This window comes from Taudactylus pleione, unplaced genomic scaffold (assembly GCF_031769625.1).
Source record: "Taudactylus pleione unplaced genomic scaffold, aTauple2 ptg000494l, whole genome shotgun sequence".
In the NCBI taxonomy this organism is placed as follows: domain Eukaryota; kingdom Metazoa; phylum Chordata; class Amphibia; order Anura; family Myobatrachidae; genus Taudactylus; species Taudactylus pleione.
The window spans coordinates 2,069,693-2,095,595 of NW_028284896.1; the positions used below are offsets into that span (position 1 = coordinate 2,069,693).

A 25,903-nucleotide genomic window follows, 5' to 3' on the forward strand; every position below is an offset into this window, starting at 1 on the left:
AAGGTAGGGGGCACTGTAATGTGTTGGCTGAGGTAGGGGGTGCTGTAATGTGTTGGGTGAGGTAGGGGGCGCTGTAATGTATTGGGTGAGGTAGGGGCGCTGTAATGTGTTGGGTGAGGTAGGGAGCACTGCATTGTGTTGGGTGAGGTAGGGAGCACTGTAATGTGTTGGGTGAGATATGGTAGGGGGCACTGTAATGTATTGGATGAGGTAGGGAGCACTGTAATGTGTTGGGTGAGGTAGGGAGCCATGTAATATGTTGGGTGAGGTAGGGAGCACTGTAATGTGTTGGGTGAGGTAGGGAGCACTGTAATGTGTTGGGTGAGGTAGGGAGCACTCTAATGTGTTGGGTGAGGTAGGGAGGATTGTAATGTGTTGGGTGAGGTAGGGAGCACTGTAATCATGTATTGGATTAGGTAGGGAGGACGGTAATGAGTTGGGTGAGGTAGGGAGCACTGTAATGTGTTGGGACCACTAATCAGTAAACATTACTTAACTTGTTTTTGTTCATAGATAACAGACCAGCACCACATGCGACACATACTGTACAGTGTGATAATAACATCTGCCTGGTTACTAGTGATGCCTACCAGCCGGTTCTGCTATTGGTCAGCAGGAGTCTGGAAACTTTTCCGTCTCCTCCTGTTAGTGGTCACGTGTGTGCATTGTATTGTTACATTGTGGGTTACTTTGTGCTGCAGGAAGTTGCAGAGTTACAAAACAAAGACTGAAGGAGATACAGCAACATGAAGTTCTTGGTGTGTCTGCCTCTCCTTGCTGTGATCTGCGCCCTATCTGGAGGTAAGCTGAGGTTTCCTCTATCCAACTTACTGTAACTCTGTCTATGCAACTTGGAGTTCTGGGCAGTTTAATGTCTTTGTATAAAGTAATAAGGCTGTTACTCTGCTTGTTTATTACTATGTTTTTCTGTTGCATTTAAATACTCCCCCCACCCCCCTCCTTTGTTTGTTACTTTATATTATGTAGCTACAAGTTTACGTTCTATATAATTACAAGTATTTTGCTGTGAACTTGTTAATGTTTATTGTGTATAATGCAGGACATTTACTAAAACCTTTGCTTTCACTTATAGCCCAAACTTATAGGAGCTTATTCCTGTTTCTACTGTTAACTGAGATTAATCAGGAGTTTACTGTACATATAAGTATTGAGAGTTAAGGACCCCATACACAGTTCGATATGGCCGACATATCGGGCAGTGCCCACACATGGAGCAATCGGGTGGCCGACTGCCCGATATGCCGGCACCCCCTAGGGGCCCCCACTCACATAGCACTGCATGAGATCGTACATCGCATTTCCAGATCAAGTGAACATGCAGTAAGATTTGGGGTTCGATGTACGACCCCACGGGAGCGCGCACTGGCCGATATCATGCCCACACACTGTACGATATAGCAGCGATATCGTACCAATCCGTCGGATCGGCTCCTATATCGCACCGTGTATGGGCACCTTTAGAGCGTGTGGTAGGAAAAATGGGTAATTGGGACCGAGGTGAGTTCTGTATTATTACATTAAATTACAGTGATGATTGTGGGCGAGGAATAGCGGACACCCTTATACAAATGGTCATCTACACAAATCGCAAACTACTTTATAAGATGTAATGTTATTAATAGACATTTAAATTCTCTTAATAATGGGATATGTATTAATCTTAATATTAGGTGCCTCAATTAAGATAATTAGGATGGTAGAAGCATGAAAAATACAGGATTCAAAGATTAATCACTTCTAATGTACAGCGCTGCAGGGGCCATATAAATACATACAAATAATGTCAGCTACTAAGAGCTGAATAATGTTACCACCATCCTGGTTTCTGTTGCAAAGTGCATTGTGACCTCATGTGGAGACAATGGTCATACAGTAAGGACCTCATGCGGAGACACTGGTCACCCAGTAAGAACCTCATGTGGAGACCCTGGTCACCCAGAAAAGACCTCATGTGGAGACACTGTTCACCCAGAAAGGACCTCATGTGGAGACACTGGTCACCCAGTAAGGACCTCATGTGGAGACACTGGTCACCCAGTAAGGACCTCATGCGGAGACCCTGGTCACTCAGTAAGGACCTCATAAGGAGACCCTGGTCACCCAGAAAGGACCTCATGTGGAGACACTGGTCACCCAGAAAGGACCTCATGCACACTGGTCATAAAATAAGGACCTCACGTGGAGACATTGGTCACCAAGTAAGGACCTCATGTGGAGACACTGGTCACCCAGTAAGAACCTCATCTGGAGACCCTGGTCACCCAGAAAAGACCTCATGTGGAGACACTGGTCACCCAGAAAGGACCTCATGTGGAGACACTGGTCACCCAGAAAGGACCTCATGTGGAGACACTGGTCACCCAGAAAGGACCTCATGTGGAGACACTCAGAAAGGACCTCATGCACACTGGTCATAAAATAAGGACCTCACGTGGAGACACTGATCATACAGTGAGGACCCCCCAGAGAAATTTCACTTGATTAGCGGCGCATCTGTTCCTTGACAATCTACCCGCACACACCTCTGCCAGCTAAAAGTGCCATCTGCAGGGAAGTGCATTATTATTATTATTATTATTATCCTTTATTTGGCGCCACAAGAGGTCCGCAGCTCCTTGCAGCATACAATAAACCCAGAGACAGTCTGAACATGGAAACAAGGAAAAAGAGACTTACAGTATGGAGCATTGCAGATCATGGAAAAGGTTTATAAGCATCAGTAGTTAAATTACCCAAATAAGCAGCAGGGTGGCAGAACCCAAGGTTGGGTCCCGTTTTAGGCAGTGGGGAGAATATGGTGAGGAAAAGAAAAGCACATGAGGGAAGAGGGCCGTGCTCGTGAGAGCTTACATTCTAAAGGGGAAGGACAGACAGACAGGGGTGACACAGATGGGGGAGACCGTGAGGAAGAAGCATGGAGCAGCTGGTTAAGATGAGAACTGGAAGGCTATGATTAAATAGTGGGTCTTGAGAGCCCGTTTGAAGTTTTGTGGAGATTTGGAGAGGGAGAGAGTTCCAGAGGTAGGGATCAGCACAGGCAAAATCTTGAAGACGAGAGTGGGAGGAAGTAATTGGTTGGGAAGAGAGGTGGCAAGCATTTGTGGAGTGAAGTGGGTAGGCAGGAGTGACATGAGGTAAGGTCAGACATGTAAATAGGGGAGGATTGGGTTCTGATGGGGAAGGGGAGCCAGTGGAGGGCTTGTAGGATGGGAGGCAGATGTAGTGCGTTTGGAGAGGAAGATGAGCTTGGCAGCAGCAATGAGGGGAGAGAGGTTGGAGTCAGGGAGTCATTATACAACAGTGTAATTGTAACATCATAGTCCAGCTCACAGCTTGTGCAAAAAAATAAAGAAGTCCCACAACACTATACATGTTCCCTCTCCACTCCTTTGTCTCATTTAAATGCCCCTTTTCCGCATTTTGTGCGGAACACAATGCTCTCACTTCATTTAACTACTTCTATTCTTGGGCCTCTAAAGCTGGGTACACACTGGCCAATATATTGGCCGATCAATTGATCGGCCAATAAATCTGGTGCCCGTCGGCCAGTGTGTACCAGCGATATCTGTGAACGATGTGGATAACAAACATATCGCCTCGGCTGTGCTGCACAGACGATGGACAGATATATCTGCAGACATATCTGTCCATCGCCAAGTGTGTATGGGCAGTCTGCTGACCACCTGTATACATGCAGCAGCCGCGGGGTGGACACTCCACCGCCCTGCCCCCTGGCCAGCGGGACCAGCGGCTGCCTGGAAGATGATGGCCTTATGTATGAACGACCATGGTCTATAGATATATCTGTTCAGTGTGTACCCAGCATTACTGTCTAACGGTTGGCCATTGTCTGGTGTCCAAGCTCTCTGATTGGCCACTGGTGAATATAGCTTCTTGTATCCAAGCTCCCTGATTGGCCACTAGTAGTTATAGCTCCTGGCTTTGTCATCAGTTTCTGGGGCGATTCAGTTAACTGCAAAGTTTCGATGGTTAATACATTGCGGGATATTCAGCCAGCGATATCTCACTTGCTTTAACTCACATCCCATAAAGTTGCTGGTGAAAAACGAATGAGTTTCCCATACAGCAATGGCTGGAAATCTGAGAAGACACACATTGGGGGAGACTTATCAATCCTTTTGATGTGAAAAAGTGGAGAAATTGCCCATAGCAACCAATCAGCTCCTGTAATTTCATAGACCATGTTAGTCTACGCATAGAAGCTGTTTGGTTGCTAAGGGTAACTTCTCCACTATTTATCTGTAGAATGTTTGATACTTGAGCATTCCATCCGGGTAGAACAGTCTCCTGTGTGGATCTGCCTGTAAAGGCCCCTACACACGGAACGATATTGTTAACTATCCCAAGCAACGAAGCAACCAAACGGCAATATAGTTCCGTTATCGTGCATTGCGTGCTCCCGTGGGGTCGTCAGTCGCTTTGCCTGATCTTTCTGCATGTTCAAAATATCAGGCGAAGCGACTGACGATCCCATGCAGCGCAATGCGTAGGAGGGGGGGCATATCGGGTGGGTGGGCACCAGATCGCCCCGTGTGTCCGATATGTCGAACCAGGGATTGTCTGTTGCATCGGTGCCTACACATCGTACTGTATGTAGGCACCTTAAGCTACAAACCAGATGACGCCGGCGCCGGGAATGAAGGATCCTCGGTCATATGAAAAAGGTGGACAGTTCAGAGTCTGGGGGATTTCCTTAGCCTGAGAGTTACGGGATGTTTCACTTCTCGGGACTCTCTGCTAGTAATTCACTCCTGTGTGTGAGAACAGTCTTTCTGGAAACTACATTCAGTCTCTGAGTCACTGATTTACCCCCTGACTTTTTACAATGTCACACAGGATTGTGAAATGAGACTATGCTCAAGCAGACATCAGTTATTTAACTACAATAAACATATATTGTGTATAGTACTGATATCTCTTTTCTAGTCTATCTCAGTTTAATTATACTCTAAGCGTAGCTGTGTCATGTTTCCGTGTATGTGACCGTGTGTTTGTATAAGTCTGATGTATTTTCCTGTATATTTAAGTGGCTGATGTTTTGCCTTGTTTGCTTTCTGATCACGTGTGTACGGGTCCCGTGGCGAATGGCGAGCTGCAATTTACTTTATATAAATACACCTGAGCTCATCTCCTTTTATCCCGTATAATGGTAGTTAGGCCATCTGTGTTTAGCTGCAGGCCCAGACAGGTACCTACTACTTTCAGGTCCCGATGCCGAGACTTGCAGCGCAATAACAGCTGGGGGTAAATTTACTAAGATTCTAGTTTAGTCGAGTGAGCATTCTCTGGAGAGTTTGGGCATTTTGTTCCACTCGCAAACTTGGGAGAGAAATCTCCTTTGCTGCAGGAAAAGTCTGGAGAGTTAGCAAACTCTGGCCCTGATTCAGAGCCGGACGCTCTGAAAGAACGCTTGCTCTGAATCAGGGAGTTTGTTTTTTGGAGCGGCCTCCTGGCCGCTCGCATAGCTGTGGGTGACCACCCACAGCTATTGCAAGCGGCCAGGATGATGGTCGCGATGGTCAAGACCATCGTGACCATCGGACTTGCGACGAGACCCTTGTGGCAGGGTCTCGTGGCCGCAAGCCCCAGAGAGCTTCTGGCTCTAATAGAGCAGGAAGCTCTCCTACTGACATCACTGGTGATGTCAATGGGGACACCCACAAACGGCAGGCATTCGCATGGGAACACCTCCGTTTGTGAAGCCACCCCCACGCCACGCCTCCAAAACGGTGCGAGCTGTAGATCAAAATCGACAGCCGCCCCCTTTTGGTGCGAGACCCGGAGCGACGGAGCACCCGTCGCTAGCCGGGTCTCACGCATGCGCACGTTGGAGCCTGCTCCGGCATGCGCTGTGGCCTAACATCGACCCGCTCACGAGCGCATAGCGCTTGCAAGCGGGTCTGAATCACCATTGGCCAAACTCGAGTAATTTTTCACTAGTGAAGATAGAATTCGAGAATTTACCATGAGAACGCACAAAACTCGTTTCCAAATTCATGAAATCAATTCACCTGCCTGTAAGCTGCGAGTTCTGCAGAAACATACACAGATCAGTGTGAGCCATGTATGTTTCAGCATGTAAATAGCCAAAAAAAGAGTTAAATGTTTTAAAAAAAATTACGTAGGGTCCCCCTCAAAAAAGCATAACCAGCCCCAGACTGCTCAGCCAGTCCTGGTTCTTAAAAATACGTGGGAAAAAACAGGTAGGTTTACCCCGTATTTTTAGGAACCAGCACTGGGCTTCTGAGCCTGTCATGTTTTTTAAAAATAGGGGGAAAAAATGTGTAGGGGTCCCCCTATTTTTAAAACCAGTACCAGACTCAAATCCGACTGGGGTGTAATGTCACAGCCAGGGGTCTCCCCAGCCAAAGCATTATTACTTCAAGCCGGTCAGCCCAAGCCAGGGATCTCAGGGGAGGTAGGGATCCCCCAATAAAGGGGTCCCCCCTCTCCCGAGCCCCCCAGGCTTAGGCTGAGACCCACATGCTGTAGAGTGATAGGCACGTGGGTCACAGCCAATCAGTGGCCGCTACATGTAGAGCGGCCACTAATTGGCTGGCGGGGCATGTGAATTCCAGAAGAGTCGTGTCATCTGGTATTCCGTGTAGTATAGGTGTATGTGATAACACATACACCTATACTTGTCTGACATGGTACGGGTACACTGTTTTTTTTTTTTTGCCAAGACCCGAGGATGCTATGGTGAGTATAGAATTATTTTTACAGGTACAGGTACACCCATTGGATTACTACTTGGAGATGTGGACAGAACATCTGGCAGCAGGTAAGTACCGGGCCGTCTCCAGGGGTCTGAGCACCCTGCCGGCTCTGTACATCGTGTGTGGCAGAATGGAGGCGTGTCATAATTACCATAGGCCACGCCCCTTATGTGACGTTATTTGGAGGCGTGCCCACATGGCACGCCTCCAAATAACGTCAGGCTGGGAGCAGCCTCACTAGCTGTGCTTCCCCCAGCCTTCTTCTGTCACTGAATGAATGCCGCACGCATGCACACAGGCATCCATTCAGACTCTGGGGTCCAGCACAGCTGCAGCGGTGGGGGTCCCAAACCTCCCGATTTGACCACACGCGGGCCTCTTCGCTGAAATTGGGATGTTAGGGAGGGGTGCATCCCCTATGGGTGGTGCCCCTGTTCGACCGCACTAGTCGAACACCCCTAGAGCCGGCCCTGGGTAAGTATGTGTGAGTGTGGTAGGTAGGTGTATGTAATAAAATTGTACTTACTACGGTGTGTCTCTTGTGGTTTTTTAACAATTTTTTTTTTACAGAGGGGATATGGATGCCAGCCGCCTCCTGGCACTTGTAGTTCCACAAGTGCCAAAGGGCAGGCATGCTGGCACCTGTAGTTCCATTGTAAAAAACGGGATTGGTATGAAATTCCGCCGGACGCATTTTCCGACGCCGGAAGAACGTCACCAGTGAAGATCCCGACAGCAGCTAAGGTAAGTACTAACTAACCTACACCCTCCTAACCCTCCCTTAGGGGTGCCTAACCCTAACCACGCCTGTAAGTGCCTAAACCTAACCCCCCCCCCTTCCCCACAGCCTAACAGCCTAAACCTAAGTCTCCCGAGGTAGTGCCTAACCCTAACTCCCCCCCGGGAGCCCCTAACCTAACCCTCCCTCCTCGCGACTGTCTGCACCCGGCACCCGGTTTACCTTCGATCGGGATGTCGGGCATCGGGATTTCGACACCTGTCATTAGACCCTTGCCGGGATTAAACAGTCGGGATGCCAATGGTCGGCATTTAGACCGTCGGCATCCCGACTGCATATCGTAAAAAACAATAATTTCTATCTATTTTCACTACTATTACCCCTGTACCCACTTACCTGGGGTGCGGGGAAGAGCCCCGAGCTTCAGCCTAAGCCTGGTGTGCTCGGGAGAGGGGGGACCCCTTTATTGGGAGGGGGGTCCCCACCTCCCCTGAGATGCCTGGCTTGGGGTGATAATGCTTTGGTTGGGTAGACCCGGTGAAAGGATCCCCTGGCTGTGGCATTACACTCCGACCTGAGTTGAGTCCAGTACTGGTTTTAAAAAAAATAGGGGGACCCCTACACAATTTTTTTTCCCCCTATTTTTAAAACCAGGACCGGCTCAGCAGCCCAGTGCTTTCCTAAAATACGAGGTAAACCTACTAGTTTTTTCCATCATATTTTTAGGAACCAGGATTGGCTGAGCAGCCCGGGCTAGTTATGTTTTTTGGGTGGGGACCCTACGTCATTTTTTTTTTTTTTACATTTAACCCTTTTTTGACAGGTATAACATACAAGCAGCCTTGTTCGGGGGAGAGTTTGGCTGAGAGAAGACACTTGCAAATCGGGTGAGAAATCTCGATCTGCTTCACCATCGGCCAACTCTATCTCAGCTAAACACACTTCTTAGTAATTTGAGAGTTTCAGAAGCATCAAATCACCCTAATTTCGGCAATGGAAATCGAGTAAAAAACAAAATTGATCAGACTCGATTCTTAGTAAATATGCCCCCTGCAGTCTGTTCTATTTTAGCTAATAAAAGGCTGTTTGTGATTTAATTTTTAAGGTATGTTACAGAAGTATGCAAAATATGTGAACATCGCAGCACTGTGCATACAAAATAAACACAGAAAAAGGCAACATCCGTGAGGAGGATGTAGGGGTAGGCTGCTGCACGTGACAGGCAAATCCGAAAAAAAAGGGAGATGGCAGCCAGCTCGGCTCAATGTAGGGTGTCGTGAAAAAATGAGCAGGACGGTCATCATGGCCGAGATTGGTGGCATTGTGAAGCGGGGGCGGGGCCACGATGACGCAATTCAGCACAATTTGCGTTATCGGCCAGCCGGTGCGCAGGTGCTGAGACAACTCTGAAAAGGTCCCATCCCCATTCCGGATCTCCTTCCTTATAGGAAGGAATGGGGCTCAGTGAGCTAACGCCATCTGAGGAAAACTTTCAGATTTGGTGCTTGAGCCGCATACTTGCCGACAATCGTCTCCCTCCTTCCGGGAGGGAGCTGATTGTCGGCTAACAGTGGGGGGCGTGTCCTGACAGTGATGACAAATTGGGGGCGGAGCCGCGATATTTTCGGCATTGTGAACCAGGGGGTGGGGCCACGATGACACGATTCAGCGCAAATCGCGTCACCGCCCACCCCAGCTGTGGGGATTTCTAGTTTATTCTGGGGGGAGGTCAGGAGGAGGGTAGGTGGATGCCAGGAGGTTTGCCTGCCTTTCCGGGGGGCTGGGAGCGGCACCCGAAATTCGGGAGTGTAGGCAAGCCTGGCTTGAGGAATAGTCATCCCCATCAGTGGCTTCTGTTACCGGGGGGGGTCTGCTGGTTTAAAATGTGTGCACGCTCGGTATCGCATTCCCGCACATGCACACGAATATACAAATCAACAACCAGGGTTCTAGGGAGTATATGGACTGCAGCCCCTAGAAGTCAGATTGGGCTGCTGTCACAGCAGGGCAGTGACTTCCCATAGGAAGCGCTCTCTCTGCTAATTGCAGTCCCAGGTGGGGAGGCCTATCCGGTCCCTCAGTCCTTAAATACCTCCCCCCCACTCCTTATATCTCTTTCGCCACCATCCTCAACCCCCAAGTACCATCCTCCGCTTGTATGCTCCTCTCTCCGCACTTCGTGGTCTGGCTCCCTCTGTGATGATACCCATGGCCGCCCCGCCAAGCAGCAGACAGTCCTCCTCTGCTTAGGCTCAAGCGTGGTGCGTTTGGGCACGGCTGGCATCAGGCTGCACAGAGTGACCTCCAGGGGTGTATTTATAATGCAATCCCCCGGGAAAATGGCACTGTGCATGACCTGCGCATGCGCTGTAGACTCTGGGCACAGACTAGTGCCCAGAATCTACAGCTGCGGCGATGCGCTCAGTGTGCTGCCGGCCACCGAAGAGAGAGGAGGGGACCCCCGGACAGAGACTGCGCACAGACCCCCTGGTGACCTCTGACATCACGCTGCGCACAGCCGGGGGGCAGCATCTGAGCAGTCAGCTGTAGCTGCTCAGCACTGCCTGGCATTTAAAAAAATCAAAAAGCGCCATGCGCTGACTAATCCCGAAATCCTGGGATTTAAAGCTCCAGTCCCGGAATTCAAATCCCAATGATTTTAGGCCAAAATCCAGAGATCCTGCCAATCCTGATCCCAGGATTGGCCACCCTAGTCCCAGGGGGAGAAAACACCTCCCACTAAGACTGCCTAACTGACTGTGATTAGCAGGGAGAGCTAGCAATAGGAAGTCACTGCCCTGCTAGGCAGTCCCTGCAGGTATCGGATTTTACTGAGGTAAAATCTGCCACTAATCCCCAAATTACGTTTCTGCAGTCGAGCGGTAGATCAGTGATATCTTCTGCATTGCTACTTTAAGAACATATCACTGCTGTGTCCTTTGACACAGCAGCAATGTGTAAATGCTAAAGCAGCAGGAGGCAATCCGAGTGCTGCGTCCAAAGACACATCCATCCAGCATCAATCTGAGGAAGCTTACTCAGGCTGGACGGCCTCCATCGCACACCCTGACCTCTGCACTTCCAGGAAACTGGAACGACACGTCCCCGTTTCCAGGAACGCAGGATGGCGTCACCCCGTGGGGACATTGCTAAATAAATAAAACAATAAAATTGTGTGTGCAAAATCTTTTGTCTACAGAAAACAGCTATATACGGTACCCCTTTTAATTAACAACGAAAAAAAAAAAATCATACATAATTGGGGTAATATTGCACCTTTAAGCCCTGTCAGAATGCAGAGACGTGCTCGCCAGCGCCATTTCACATAAGAGAAAACTGCATTTCAGTCTAATTTTCCATTAAGACCTATGAGATAATCCTTTTTTATTTTCTTACAAAAGAAAAGTCAGAAGATTTGTTCTGTTCGGTTTAATTTCAACTCTGAAGACTCGTCGCTTGATCTACAAAGGTGTTTCAGATCCTGCAGGGACTGAGCCCCCCTCCGGTGATGATACAATTACCTGGCATGTAAGTCACCGTGACCATGTGAAGATCACACTGTGATGGATATTGTCTGAACCAGCGGACTGTGACTAGAGCCACTACCAGCACTTTCATCGGGGCTGGCAAATATTGCTGGAGTCCACCAGGCAGGAGTTATTAGCTGGGGGATGAGGAGCTTGCCAGTCCATCTAACACTGTAGATTTATTGCAAAGAAAAGTACAGTTAGTCTCATTGCTGTGTCAGGTCCGTGTCCTCTGTATCTGTTACATTAGAACACATCGGTTCACAGGGAACTATCGATAGTACTGAGACACGGCATAAATATCGGTTCAGACTCACAACATTTCTGTCCCCCGCTGTGTGTAGGTACAGATGTGTCTTCATACAGTATCGCTGCATTTGCGCCAGGTCCCGTGTGACTCTGCTAGCGTCTTCTTCGCCGAAAATGCATCTAAAGGCCCCCATACATCAGCAATTGTGCAATTTGCAATCGATTGTGTATAAAAATCTTTCCCTTTTTTTCAATCAATTGTGGCATCTCTGCAATCGATTGAAAAAGGGAAAGATTTTTATACACAATCGATTGCAAATTGCACGATTGCTGCAATCAATTGCTGATGTATGGGGGCCTTTAGTTGCAATGTGATACCACTAAGACACACCAGGACCCTGCACTGATTAATTTGATGGGCGACACCTGTGTCTGAATCTGTATACGAAGTGCTATGATGCCGTAGCTTTTTTCCATGTCAAGTTCCGTTGTGCATTGTATGTGGCGCACAGGATATACAAGTGTCACATATAAAATTAATCAGTGCGGTCTCCTGGTGCGTCTTAGTCACATCACATTGCGATTAAGACGCATTTTCGGATGAAAAAAAGATGCTTGCCGCAAGCAGACCAGGCGGCTCACTCACGCCAGGCTAGGTGTACGAGGACACATTTGTAGTAGGTGCCCTTGTCTGCATTACTGAGGTATGGTCATCAACACTGAGGCAGCAGAAGCTCTACTACAATGACCATCATCCTATCACAAGATCGGCATTTCTCCAGCTGAAGTCAGATCCTGATTAAGAGACCCTATGGGGCCCTGGGGCAAGATACTGATTTGGGAACCTGTTATCCTCTGTTTGAAAAAAAAAAAAAAGCAGGTAACACAGGCCCTCAGTGACCACAGGGAGTCTAATATTGGATGATATGGCTGTAGCTGTAATGTTAAAATATACAATGCTCCTGCAGGGCGCTGGGCAGGCTGTGACGCTGCATAACACATTACATAATTAGTTTTTATATGTATCATTTTTGGACAAAGTCTCGAGAGGGTAACAAGCTTGTGTATGTCTCTCTTTTAGCCAGAGCCAGGCTGACTATAACTGGGCCACAGTTTCCAGTACAAGAGGGAGAAGATGTTGTCCTGGAATGTCTGTCAGACAGTGACTCCGACATGGGGAATTATACCTTCCAAAAATACAGCACAGTAAGTATGTTTGTCTGAATGAGCCGAGGCCTATGTAGTCCATAATTACCTATTAAAGGAACTATATTTGTTCATTTCACTTTCTCTTATGTGTACATTAATAGACTTTCTATTATAGTCCTAATTAGACTGCTTTCAGAATTCACCATGCAGGAGAGGTGCCATTTATTTTCTTCTCTTCCTCATAATCCTGTTATGTTTCACCAGTGCTCTGATGTCAGTCTTATTGCGGCACAGTAATACTTACACAATAGCAATGTCCTGGGGTCTTGTCATAGTTGCAGGGGATATGTTTGATATGAATATAGAGACAGGGCCGTAACTAGGGTAGTGCGACATGTGCCTTCTCGCCAATGCTCTCTCTGGCATAGGGCACCAAAAAGTCTAGTTACTGCTCTCTATGGAGAGGTAAAGTGTCACTGGGGGAATCAGTATGAGTGACCTATGGTCGGCGGTTCAAATCCCGAAGCCGTCAGACCGGCAGCAGTGAAAATCCCAACAGGAGGTTTAGGTCCGTATAACTAACCCTACCCCCCCCCCCCCCCAACCCTCCCTGAGAGGTGCCTAAACCTAACCCCCATCCCCGCAGCCTAAACCTAAGTCTCCCGAGGGGGATGCCTATCCCTAACCTCTCCCCAGGGCGTGTCTAACCCTCCGGAGGGTGGGTGCCTAACCCTAAGTCCCCCCTGGGAGCCCCTAACTTAAGCCCCCCCGATTTGCCTTTATTCGGTGTGCTGTGCATCGGGCTCCCAGCATAGGTATAATGACAGGTGTCGAAATCCCGACGCCTGTCATTATACATGTCATTAGTACCCTGCCGGGCTTTGACAGTCGGGAACACGGCGGTTGGCATTTTGACCGTCTGCTTCCTGACTGCATCCCTCACTAAGGGCTGTAGGACAAACAAAGAGGTGGCAGAAGCTAGCCCTTGTTTGCCCATAGCCTGCATAGAAAACATAACATAAAACCATATTTAGTATATACCATCCTCCGTGCTTGAAATAAAAACAACAGCTGTGATGCTGTGGCAGCCATCTTTAACTGCCATCCAGTGAAGTATTGAAAAAGAGATAAAATAGATAGTTTATTTTGTAAGAGTGTATATACCGTGCTATTTAAAAATAAATAAAAATCTACCTATGTGGGATAGATGCTTTAATCTAGTTGCCAGTAAGATTATCAGAATGTTTTTAAGAGCACTTTGTAACATCTTTGTGGTTTTTTTTTCTATGCTTTTCTATGCTGTTTTTGTGTTGTGAGTTTTACTGCCAAATGTTTATAGCTGGTAATTGAAAGTGAAACATTAACTTGGTAACAATTCTACCCTACCCAGGCTGTAAACTAGCCTGGGATCAGTGTTATGTCACTGTTTGTCCAAGGGAACGCCATGTATTGTGGTTTGTGTGCACAATATCAAATAACTTCTGACAGTGCGATGGCACAAGAACAGATAAGCTTGAGGCTGCATCACATGCTAAACCTGGAACCTCATTAGAAATCATGAGTCGTTGGTGAGGTATTATAATGTTTTGTGCTCTACTAAAATAAATAAATATATATATATATATTTTTTTTTAATTGGGCTATGTACAGACCCTGCAAACACAGACATTGTTGTGTTTCCTTTGTTGGGAACAGCAGCACAGGTAATTGCTATAGACGTATAAATGGTGTTTACAGTAAATATTCTTATTTTCTTTTTGTTATATATATCTGCATGATAAATCAGAGCTGTTTTAAGAGAGGGGGAGGGGGGTTGTGTGCATGACACACCCCTCAGATGTAGCCGCACACGCCCACTTTACCGCCGCGCTCATAGGTGCTGCTTTCACAATCTTCCTGAAATTCTTTTTCAAAAGTAAGCAAGTTTGCCCTGTACCCATTATACATATGCCAATGTGATGATAAATTTATAATACAGTACTTGACAATCATCTATTTAGCTGCATTATAATAATATTGTGTGGGTGGGCATTTCAAAGCTGGGCTCTCAGTGAGTGGAGGCGTTGCAAATTGTATTGGTTTTAATGAACAGATTAATGAGGAGGGGGGTGGCAGGGACAGTGTAAGGAAATACAGGAGTAACCTTTAAATGAGATCTGGAATGTTTTGGGCATCGAACTCAAAAAAACCTCTTGCATGAAAAAAACCCTAATCACAAATATGTTATAATCACATGTTTTTCTTACTATGTTGCTTCGAGTAATGGCAAAATATTTTAAAATAATTACAAAAAAAATCAGAAATATAAACATATTGGGGCCTATTCATCATAAGTAAAAAAAAAATCGATGGAGGTAATTAGGTTTAGAGCTCGCATGGAGTTCTACCTAATTACCGCAGGAATTCATCATTCCTCCTCTCCATAACTATTCATCATTCCTCCTCTCCATAACTATCTATTCATCATTCCTCCTCTCCATAACTATCTATTCATCATTCCTCCTCCCCATAACTATCTATTCATCATTCCTCCTCCCCATAACTATCTATTCATCATTCCTCCTCTCCATAACTATTCATCATTCCTCCTCTCCATAACTATCTATTCATCATTCCTCCTCTCCATAACTATCTATTCATCATTCCCCCTCTCTATAACTATCTATTCATCATTCCTCCTCTCCATAACTATCTATTCATCATTCCTCCTCTCCATAACTATCTATTCATCATTCCTCCTCCCCATAACTATCTATTCATCATTCCCCCTCTCCATAACTATCTATTCATCATTCCTCCTCCCTATAACTATCTATTCATCATTCCTCCTCTCCATAACTATCTATTCATCATTCCTCCTCCCCATAACTATCTATTCATCATTCCTCCTCCCCATAACTATCTATTCATCATTCCTCCTCTCCATAACTATCTATTCATCATTCCTCCTCCCCATAACTATCTATTCATCATTCCTCCTCCCTATAACTATCTATTCATCATTCCTCCTCTCCATAACTATCTATTCATCATTCCTCCTCCCCATAACTATCTATTCATCATTCCTCCTCCCTATAACTATCTATTCATCATTCCTCCTCTCCATAACTATCTATTCATCATTCCTCCTCTCCATAACTATCTATTCATCATTCCTCCTCTCCATAACTATCTATTCATCATTCCCCCTCTCCATAACTATCTATTTATCATTCCTACTTTCCATAACTATCTATTCATCATTCCTACTTTCCATAACTATCTATTCATCATTCCTCCTCTCCATAACTATCTATTCATCATTCCTCCTCCCTATAACTATCTATTCATCATTCCTCCTCTCCATAACTATCTATTCATCATTCCTCCTCTCCATAACTATCTATTCATCATTCCTCCTCTCCATAACTATCTATTCATCATTCCTCCTCCCCATAACTATCTATTCATCATTCCTCCTCCCCATAACTATCTATTCATCATTCCTCCTCCCCATAACTATCTATTCATCATTCCTCCTCTCCATCACTATCTATTCCGAAAAGCTGTCATTTTTGTGATGACAGCTTTTCAGGAAACAGATAGTTTTCCCTGCCTGCTCTAACTTACCGCAGCTGGAATCAGTGCTGCGCATGTACCGTTACATTCACAAAATCGGCGCATGCGCAGCACTGCCTACAGCTGCGGTAATTCTGTGTCCCCCTAAACCCTCCCCCCCACCTACCTAGCAGCTGCAGCCACGGACCCCGACCTCCTGTCTGAAGAGGAGAAAACAGTAAAGTAAAAAAATATATTTTTTTTATTTTTATTTTTTTAAACTTTACTGTGTTCTGCCGGGAGAACACAGTCGGAGCAGCAGCCGGAGGAGGGACCAGGGAGCAACGGAGGGAGCCAGAGGGGGACCTGCCCAGCTGAAAGTAGGTAAGTGTAACCTGCTATTCGCCACCTGAGAGTGGAGTATGTTAACACATTCAAATTCTGAAAATACATCATTTTCGGAATTTGATGAATACCATAATTTGCATATCCCCATACCAATGTACTAATGTATGGGGAGTTTGGAAATTAACGCAGGGGGACTTAACCAGGAGATATCAGTGATATCTCCTGTGTTAATGAATACTAAAATAACGGTAATTAAGGAAAATGTCCTTTAAAACTGTTATTTTAGTGTTGATGAATAGGCCCCATTGTCTGTCAGTGTAAATGTATGATTAAACATATGTATTCTTTGGTAGGTTACAAAGTCCAGAATATCGAGGAGTCCAACTTAGTGCAAACTCCTGGATCCTGGTTTATCGTTCTTGTGAAATGGGCGGGGCCTCTATGACACATTTCACATCATCATGGCTTACCCCTCAGCATGCTGTCCAATGGCGTGAGTTATCACTACGGCACCGTCTGCTGCATGGTGACATGAGTGGTAGATTAGGGTCCTGATGATGAAACAATGCATCAATATGCGCCCCCCCTCCCCCCACGCACTCACCAATAGTAGCCTAGGCACCACAGCTAGGCCCTGCTGGGACTTATAGTTCCATAATGGCTTGCGAAGCACGCATTGCCTATGTCCGATCTGTAAGATATCTAATGGTGCGTACACACTGGGTGATATTACTGAGCGATTGCCCGATTACGACATCGTAATCGGGCAATCGCTCAGTAATCGTGCACTACAATGATGGAAACGACAAGCGATGTGCGCTCCCGCTGGTCGTTTCCGACATTGTCCATCACCTGAGCATGCAGGACCATCTGTCGATAACGACAGATTGACCATGTTCAGGGATGAGGGAGAGAGCCTGCACTGAACGACTGATCATTCAGTGCAGGCACTACAGGGGATCAGGAATGACTGTGCGATTACAATGTCATGATCGTACAGTGTTTCCTGATCGCCCAGTGTGTACGCACCTTAACACACTATAGTTATTCATGTGTTGCAAATGGTTTTCCTGTCCTATTGGGCTGGAACACTTTGATAGGACGCAGAGACGTTGGACCTCATTCAGAGGTGGTTGTTAGTTGCAAGCGGTCGCACAGAATCAGGGCGGCCGCTTGCATCCTGAACGGCCGCCTCCTTGTCGATCGTTAAGCTGTGGGTTACCACCCGCAGCTTAACGACCGACCAGGTTGATGGTCGCGATGGTGATCACCATTGCGACCATCGGGGCTTACGACCAGACCCTAGGGTAGGGACTGGGCACTCGTAAGCCCCAGGGAGCTTTCTGCTCTGATGGAGCAGGAAGCTCCCCACTGACATCACTGATGATGTCAGTGCAGCCGCCCACAAAACGGTAGGCGTTCGTAAAGGAACGCCTCCGTTTTGGAAACCACCCCCAGGCCCGCCTACCAAAAGGGGGCAGCTGTCGATCAACATCGACTGCCGCCCCCTTGGTAACGAGCTCCGGAGCGACAGAGTTTCTCTGTCGCTCCGGGGCTTGCGCACGCGCAGTGCGGCCGCTGCGCGTGCGCAGGCCGAACCATCGAGTCGGTTATGAGCGCAGCAGCGCTCGCGACCGACTCTGAACGAGGTCCATTGTTTCCCCCCCGCCAAAATCACAAGACGGGTCCACTAAGATCTGAGCTGTGGCCCAGACAGTCTTTGAGCGACCTTGTGCATTTAACCACTGAACAACTCCATAAATGTATTATTTCCGTCCTCCGATATCTGAGCGCCAACGTCGCCACAGCCAGCCGCCCGCCTGCTTCGTCTCTTGTCTCCCAAAATCTGTCTGAAAGTAAAAATGATTTTATTATCAGAGTTTGTTTTACACTAAACAAAGAGCGAACACAAACTTTAACTTGTAAAATGAAAAGCAAATACAATTATACGACGGCTTCGGTCTCGCTCGGCGGCCCTGTCGTCTTTCTGCTCAGAGTCTGCTTGAGAACGTCACACCATGTTTGCTTATGGCGCGCTCGGCGTGATGGATGGCTAAGGAGCTGCTTACAGGAGAAAAATGCCAGTGTCGGTGTTAAATAAGAGTACTTAGAGGAACAATGTACATGATTTACAAGTGGGGTTTATTTTCTTCTAAAGGGAAAGGATTATCGTGGCGAACGTTTGTGAGCTCTTAGAATTATCTGTATCTCTGTATTGATTTTAGCTAAATTGAGATTTCATCATCATCTGCTGGTAACGGGTTAAGAGAATGTGGGTAAACATATAACACAGAAACAATTACTTTTCAGGTCTTTATTGAACCTGTTTGTTGAACGTCATTCATGGTCCTTCCACTTTATTCGTATTCGCACCAGATGGCACAAATTCCAAGGATCAGTTTTAATCACTTCTCATTTCGGTTGGGTCCGTGGTGCTCTGTTATCATGGTGAGGAAACTGGTCCTGCACACGGATATAAGCGGGAGATTCAATTAAGCGTAAAGTTGCGGCTGCGCACCTCGGGCCAAATTCAGAGCTGTACACTATTGCATTTGCAGCTGCGATCGGGCTCGCAATATATGTTACGCAAATGTGCCAATGCCTGCTGACTCCTTGCCTGATATAGTGTGCGATGGACTGCGCAAATAATCCCGCTTTTTCTATCTGCGTTGGGTTGAGAACACGCCGCCATTGACTCAAAATCGGACGCACATTGACTCCTTGAATAAGTCCTGGACTGCCCCGATTACGGGTTAACTTTCTCTGTGAAAATGGCCTCCTAGCCTGTGGTGCTGCGATTGGGAAGCAGCTGCGATCGCAAATACACCCTCGTAACTCCTTTTGCAAACACTTTTTTAGCTTACTTACCACCGGTTGTCGGGATCTTCACCTGTCGGCCCATGACTATCGGAATTTGACAATCCCATTTCCACCAGACACATGTCACAAATCCTTACAACTTACATCCCACTTGCGCCCATGTTGTAAACAATTTATGTGCAACATATGCATTTGTAATTCAGAACAAACAACTCACCGTATCGCATATGCTAAGTCCCCCCCAGACATTAGCTTATATACGCTCACTGAAGCATAATAAATGACCAATTGACGACAGTATCACCATTCTGTGTCAGCGGAGCGTTCACAAACAGCCAATCACAAGTGTTTCACTAGTTCCACCCACCAGAATCCTGGTCATCACCATACGTTATATATGAAACTGCTCCTGACCTCGTACATATAATACGACCTATTTGTTCTGGTCTGCATGTATTCCTAATAGCACGACTATGTCATTTTTTTCTCCCTACAAAAGAACTTGATTATTTCCTGTCTTTGCCATGGAGTTATGTACTAATCCACCGTCCCCAGCTGTCTAACTGTATAACCTGGGCATGAGTCACCAGTAACATGGCGTCCGTCTGAGAGATTACTCATCCTAATATAATGTGCACTTTACTACTTGGTACATATTTACAGCTGATGCTGACCCAGGCGTTGTGCATCCTGTATGCTCATGGACCAGTCCTCTCATATTTCAGCTTGGGGGGGGGATGATAAATTATAGGTAGGGTATTAAAAATAAAAAAAAAATAGAAAGTCAACAAAATTAATATAACACAAAACCAACTGTCTGTGTGGGAAATAGAAGAATGGAAATAATGAACATAAACACATCGCCATGTTAAGTAGAGCCAGATGTATGTACGCTACTGGCAAGAATAGGGGAAGAGGGTGTTGTGAGAGGTGGCACGTGGGTGTCATCCGTGATCCGTTATGCTGATATCTTCCTCTGTGTCAGATGCATCTTCCTGTCAGGGCGAAATGTCATCTAGATATTCTTGTTTATCTCCTGCTATTCTCTGCCGGTCCTCTGAATCATTGTCTGTCAGGGGCATAGTCTCCCTGGTACCCAGTGTTATTATTTGCTGTGATACCGTGTTCTGGTACATGATGTGTGTGGCACAATTTCAGACCATAACCCTTCATATTATGTTACGTGTCACTCGCTGATGCCATGTGTTGCCCTGTGTACCCTTATGCTACTGTGTGACTTTTATAGTCTGATTAAAGATCATGCTCTGTTCTACCCTGTCATACCCTATGCTGCTCTGTGATGTCTTCTTATGTTGTTCTGCTATACGCTTCTAGTGTCGCTCTATGGTACCATATGCATCTCTGTACTGTCCTGTGTCACTGACTGATTGCATACCTTCTGTTATACTAACCGGTGATGCCATATGCTGCTATATAATACCATATACTACTCTGTGTTACCATATACTTCTGCAAGGTACTGTGTCGCTCTATGGTACCATATGCTTCTCTGTGACTGTCCTGTGTTACTGGCTGATTCCATGTAGCATGGTTGGTGTGATGGTTAGCATTACTGCCGCTCCTCTGTGTGGAGTTTGTATGTACTCCCTGTGCTTGCATGGGAATTCCTCTGGGTGCTCCAGTTTCCTCCCACAATCCAAAAATATAATTATGTACATGCGGTAGGGAATTTAGATTATAAGCTCCAATCAGGGGTACTAATTGTCTGGGCTTGTTGGTGGGGCCTGGGTCTGACACCATCCCCCCAGAGGATCTGTATTTGTTTTTTTTTAAATCCGAGGTCCAAACTGCAGGAAGATCCGAACTGGGACTCGGTACCCCAAAGCGATTCCGAGCTCGGACTCGGAACCCTAAATTCGGTAGTTGTCGGTGCTGTGAACCGGACCCGCACATCTCTCGTTATTTTCTCCCCCCCTGGGGGCGTCTTTGCATTACATCCCCTTAGCTATGTGCAAAAATATCAGCTGGTGTGAGAAGACCGTGTGAGAAGACCGTGTGAGAAGACCGTGTGAGAAGACCGTGTGAGAAGACCGTGTGAGAAGACCGTGTGAGAAGACCGTGTGAGAAGACCGTGTGAGAAGAACGTGTGAGAAGACCGTGTGAGAAGAACGTGTGAGAAGAACGTGTGAGCTGTGAAACTTCTGAAGAACTTTTTACCTCTGCTAAAAAAAAAACAACTAAACCAAATCAGCCGTGTACATCCTGGAACATGTAGTGAACTCCCGGTCCGCGCTCCAGTCCACATAGACGATGTCACTAATGTGGTTTTAAACCAGTTTGGTCGCATTCCTTGAGGATTTATTGGTGTGATTCTTAATAACAGTGACTTTATTCACCCTAATTTACGTAAACGACTTCCTTGTCGGAGGTAAACAAAGCACTTTGTGTTACCAGTGTGTTGCTTATGATGACATGTCCTAACACTGTATATTAGATATGGTTTGAGCACTGACAAACCCACCACCTTCTCAGCCCATTCCTGCCCACACCAGTATCCATAGAGAACGTCGTTTCTCAGGTCACAGACCAGCAGAGTGAGGACTACAGTATCTATACATCTGTCAGCGTCCTACACATTGTGGGTCTGCATCAGAGGTGGGTGCAATGGCGATTACAGCGCAGTGGTGCGCTTATTTGCTACTGCGCATGTAATATATGCCCCCCCCCCCCAATGGCTAGAACAATTTTCATGTATTGAGCGATGCGCCAGTTTCTCATGGAATAAGAGTTTTATTTGTCGGTCCTCACAGTTCAATTCTGTGTTGTGCGTTCACGACCTGTGGACTTCCTTTGGCAGCACAGTGGAATAAGAATAATTTGATTCACTTTCATTTAATAGGCAGTAGGGAAAAGTGCACTTTATTTTATTTTTGTGAAGAGTTTTCCTTTCAAGCTTCTGTTGCACAAATAGAGCAAAACCAGATCTATACAACAAATTGCCATCAGCGAGCTCTGCCGTGTATAGCGATAACACAACTTTATACTACATACAAGGTCTGACATTGTTACAGCGTCCTGGGATAAATGTATGGATTCTAGTTGTCACAATGTTTGTTTTATCCTTACTCTGTCATGCACCTACAGTATGTACTCATATCCTCCAGGTGGAAGTAAGTGCTGATAGGGCAGAAGATAGGAGGTCCATAGTAAGGGTTTAAGGTGTTAATTGGTGACATAGATAATATCAGATGATAATAATGTGCATTGACTACTGGCTATCTGATTTACCGTATAGAGGATAATACAGCATCATCTTATAGGGGATATAGTTTATAGGCAATTTAACACCTTAGGTCAGCTGGACATGTCTCAGATGTAGCCTATGTTAATCAGCCACAGTATATCTTACTAGTCAGATCTAGAGAGCTGGGCTCGATTGAGCTGGGCATCCCATGCATGAAGTATCCTATGCATAAAGTATCAAAATGAACAGTTAAAAACCAGTTGAACAAACATTGAACAACATCATAAAGCAGGTAATTTCTAAATGCAAACAATAACTATTTATATTCTACGGATTTTCTCTTTTTATTCTAAACCATCATGTACCATACATTATTCATTCTTATTTCACTCCATGGCATGTTCTCTAAGGCTATTGCATCCTTTACTCTCCCTGCAGCTCACCCCTCTGTACACATTGCAGCCTCAATAATCTACTCCCCTCTTGTGAACACACATGAGCTATTTACTTATCTTTCTAAATTGACCATAACATCCACAACCTGTTGCCATAAAAAACTTTCATACAAAACACAGAACTATATTTGTCTCTCTCCTTCTACTTCTCTTAGCTGGTGACATATCACCAAATCCAGGACCTACACACATGCCCTACTCACGGAATATAAATCCAGCAAACCTCAGACACATCACATGCCTCCCATCACCCTCCAAAACACTGAAATGTGCCTTATGGAATGCACGCTCTGTCTGCAACAAACTAACATCCATCCATGACCTCTTTATTTCTAATAACCTCAATCTTCTGGCATTAACAGAAACATGGCTCACACAAACAGACACTGCCTCCCCTGCAGCACTCTCACATGGTGGTCTACACTTCACACATACCTCCAGGCCTGGTAATAGTAAAGGAGGTGGAGTAGGAATACTACTGTCCCAATCTTTTACATACACAGTTATTCCACAGGTACTATCCCTTACATTTACATCATTTGAAGTACATTCTATTAGGACTTTCACTCCTTTCTCTCTGCGCATTGCTGCTATCTATCGTCCACCTGGACCACCCAATCAATTTCTGGAACATTTTTCTGCCTGGCTCCCTCACTTCCTATCCTCTGACATCTCCACCATCATCATGGGTGATTTCAATATCCCCATTGACAGTCCACAATCCCCTCATGCCTCCAAACTTCTCTCCTTAACATCCTCTCTTGGCCTCTCCCAATGGACTGACTCCTCTACTCATCAAGATGGCCACTGCCTTGATCTTGTATTTACCAGACTATGCTCAGTCTCTGATTTCACTAATTCTCCTTTCCCTCTCTCAGATCATAACCTTATCACCTGCACACTCTCCTCCATTACATCAGCCTCAATGCCAAGCAAATCAACCAAACCTCCTCAAACCCGCAGAGATATTAATACTATTAATTTTGAACAACTATCCACCTCTCTGCAACAATCACTCTTACCTATTTCTACTTTCACTTCTCCTGAGACTGCTGTATCACACCTGAACCAGACCCTAGAACTAGCCCTTGATGAAGTAGCTCCAGCTACCCATCACATTCCGCGTAGACTTAGACGTCAGCCGTGGCATTCCAAATTCACAAGACACCTACAAAAACTCTCACGTAAAGTAGAACGTCAGTGGCGAAAGTCTCATACTCCAAGTGACTTCCTCACGTATAAGACAATCTACCACTCTTATCGTAATGCACTGGATAATGCCAAACAGATATATTTCCAATCTGTTATCTCTGACCAAGCCTCTAACCCCAAGCGACTTTTTAATACATTTAAATCACTTCTTAACCCTCCATCACCCAACCGACCTGCTACTATCAGTGCACAAGATCTTGCTTCCTATTTCAAAAACAAGATTGATAATATCCGAAATGAAATGGTATGCACTTCCTCAGCCAGGGTCTTGTTCAATTCCCTACCTGAACCCAATGGCACGTTCTCATCATTTGACCCCACTAATGAAGATGAAGTAGCTACACTCTTCTCATCCTCCTACTCTACTACCTCTCCTCTTGATCCTACACCCTCTCAAATCAGTAAAGCTCTGTCTCCTGTGCTCATTCCACACTTAACTAAAATCTGTAATCTCTCTTTCTCTACTGGTATCTTTCCATCACTGTTCAAGCATGCAGTGATCACTCCCATTTTGAAAAAACAAAATTCTGACCCTAACTCTCTCTCAAATTACCGTCCTATCTCCCAGCTACCTTGCCCCTCCAAGCTACTGGAGAGACTTGCCTACACTCGCCTCACACACTTTCTTAACACCCACAACTTATTGGATCCACTTCAGTCAGGCTTTCGTTCCCAACACTCCACTGAGACAGCACTGGCTAAGGTAGTAAATGATCTGGTCACTGCCAAGGCTAAAGGCCATTATTCACTTCTAATTTTTCTAGATCTCTCAGCTGCCTTTGACACTGTTGACCACTCTCTTCTCATACAAACACTACAATCCATAGGTCTTCAAGACACAGCCCTTTCTTGGTTCTCATCTTACCTATCTAATCGCTCTTTCACTGTTCGCTTTTCTGATTCTACCTCTACTTCGCTACCTCTATCAGTTGGAGTACCACAAGGTTCAGTATTAGGTCCTCTGCTTTTCTCAATATATACCACCTCTCTTGGCAAACTAATCAGCTCTTTTGGTTTTCAGTATCATCTGTACGCGGACGATACTCAAATTTACCTATCCTCCCCAGATTTGTCACCATCTGTGCTGGTCCGTGTCACTGAATGTCTCTCTGCCATTTCATCTCATTGGATGTCATCTCGCCACCTCAAACTTAATATATCCAAAACAGAATTAATTATATTTCCACCAGCCAATAGCAGTTACCAACCTGATATCTCTATTACTGTTGACAACTCGACAATCTACCCCACCCCACAAGCTCGCTGCCTAGGTGTCATCCTTGACTCTGAACTGTCTTTTGTTCCCCACATTCAATCTGTCTCTAAATCCTGTTACATACATCTAAGAAACATAGCCAAAATTCGATCATATCTTACTCAAGACACTGCAAAAACTCTTATACACGCACTCATAATTTCCCGCATTGACTATTGCAATAGTCTCCTTATTGGTCTTCCCAAAAACAGGCTCTCCCCACTACAATCCATTTTGAATGCAGCTGCGAGGTTGATCTTTCTCACCAAACGTTCAGTGTCTGCTGATCCACTCTGTCAGTCCCTCCATTGGCTGCCGGTCTTCTACCGTATTCAATTTAAAATACTTACACTCACACATAAAGCTATTAACCAAACCACACCAACATACATCTCTTCACTTATCTCAAAATATCTTCCAACCCGACATCTCCGTTCTGCACAAGATCTGCGTCTCTCATCCCCGCGCATTACTTGTTCCCATGCACGGTTACAGGACTTTTTTTGGGCTGCACCCACCCTGTGGAATGCCCTCCCATGCACAATAAGACTTTCCACTAGTTTCCAAACATTCAAGCGTTCTCTGAAAACTCACCTCTTTAGACAAGCTTATCAGATTCCAGGACCACCCACCTAACCTTTTATAG

At 45.9% G+C, this 25,903-nt stretch overlaps 1 protein-coding gene across 1 annotated transcript in view; it reads left to right on the forward strand.

Moving 5' to 3' along the window:
• Nucleotides 1–671: 671 nt before the first annotated feature.
• The window catches only part of LOC148502539 (cell surface glycoprotein MUC18-like), a 43,026-nt gene continuing 17,794 nt past the window's right edge, over nt 672–25,903 (forward strand). Inside the window, exons 1-2 of the mRNA XM_088449749.1 lie at nt 672–801; nt 12,358–12,482. Of these exons, the coding sequence (XP_088305875.1) occupies nt 747–801; nt 12,358–12,482 (180 nt within the window). The 5' untranslated portion in view covers nt 672–746. The remainder of the gene's footprint in view (nt 802–12,357; nt 12,483–25,903) is intronic.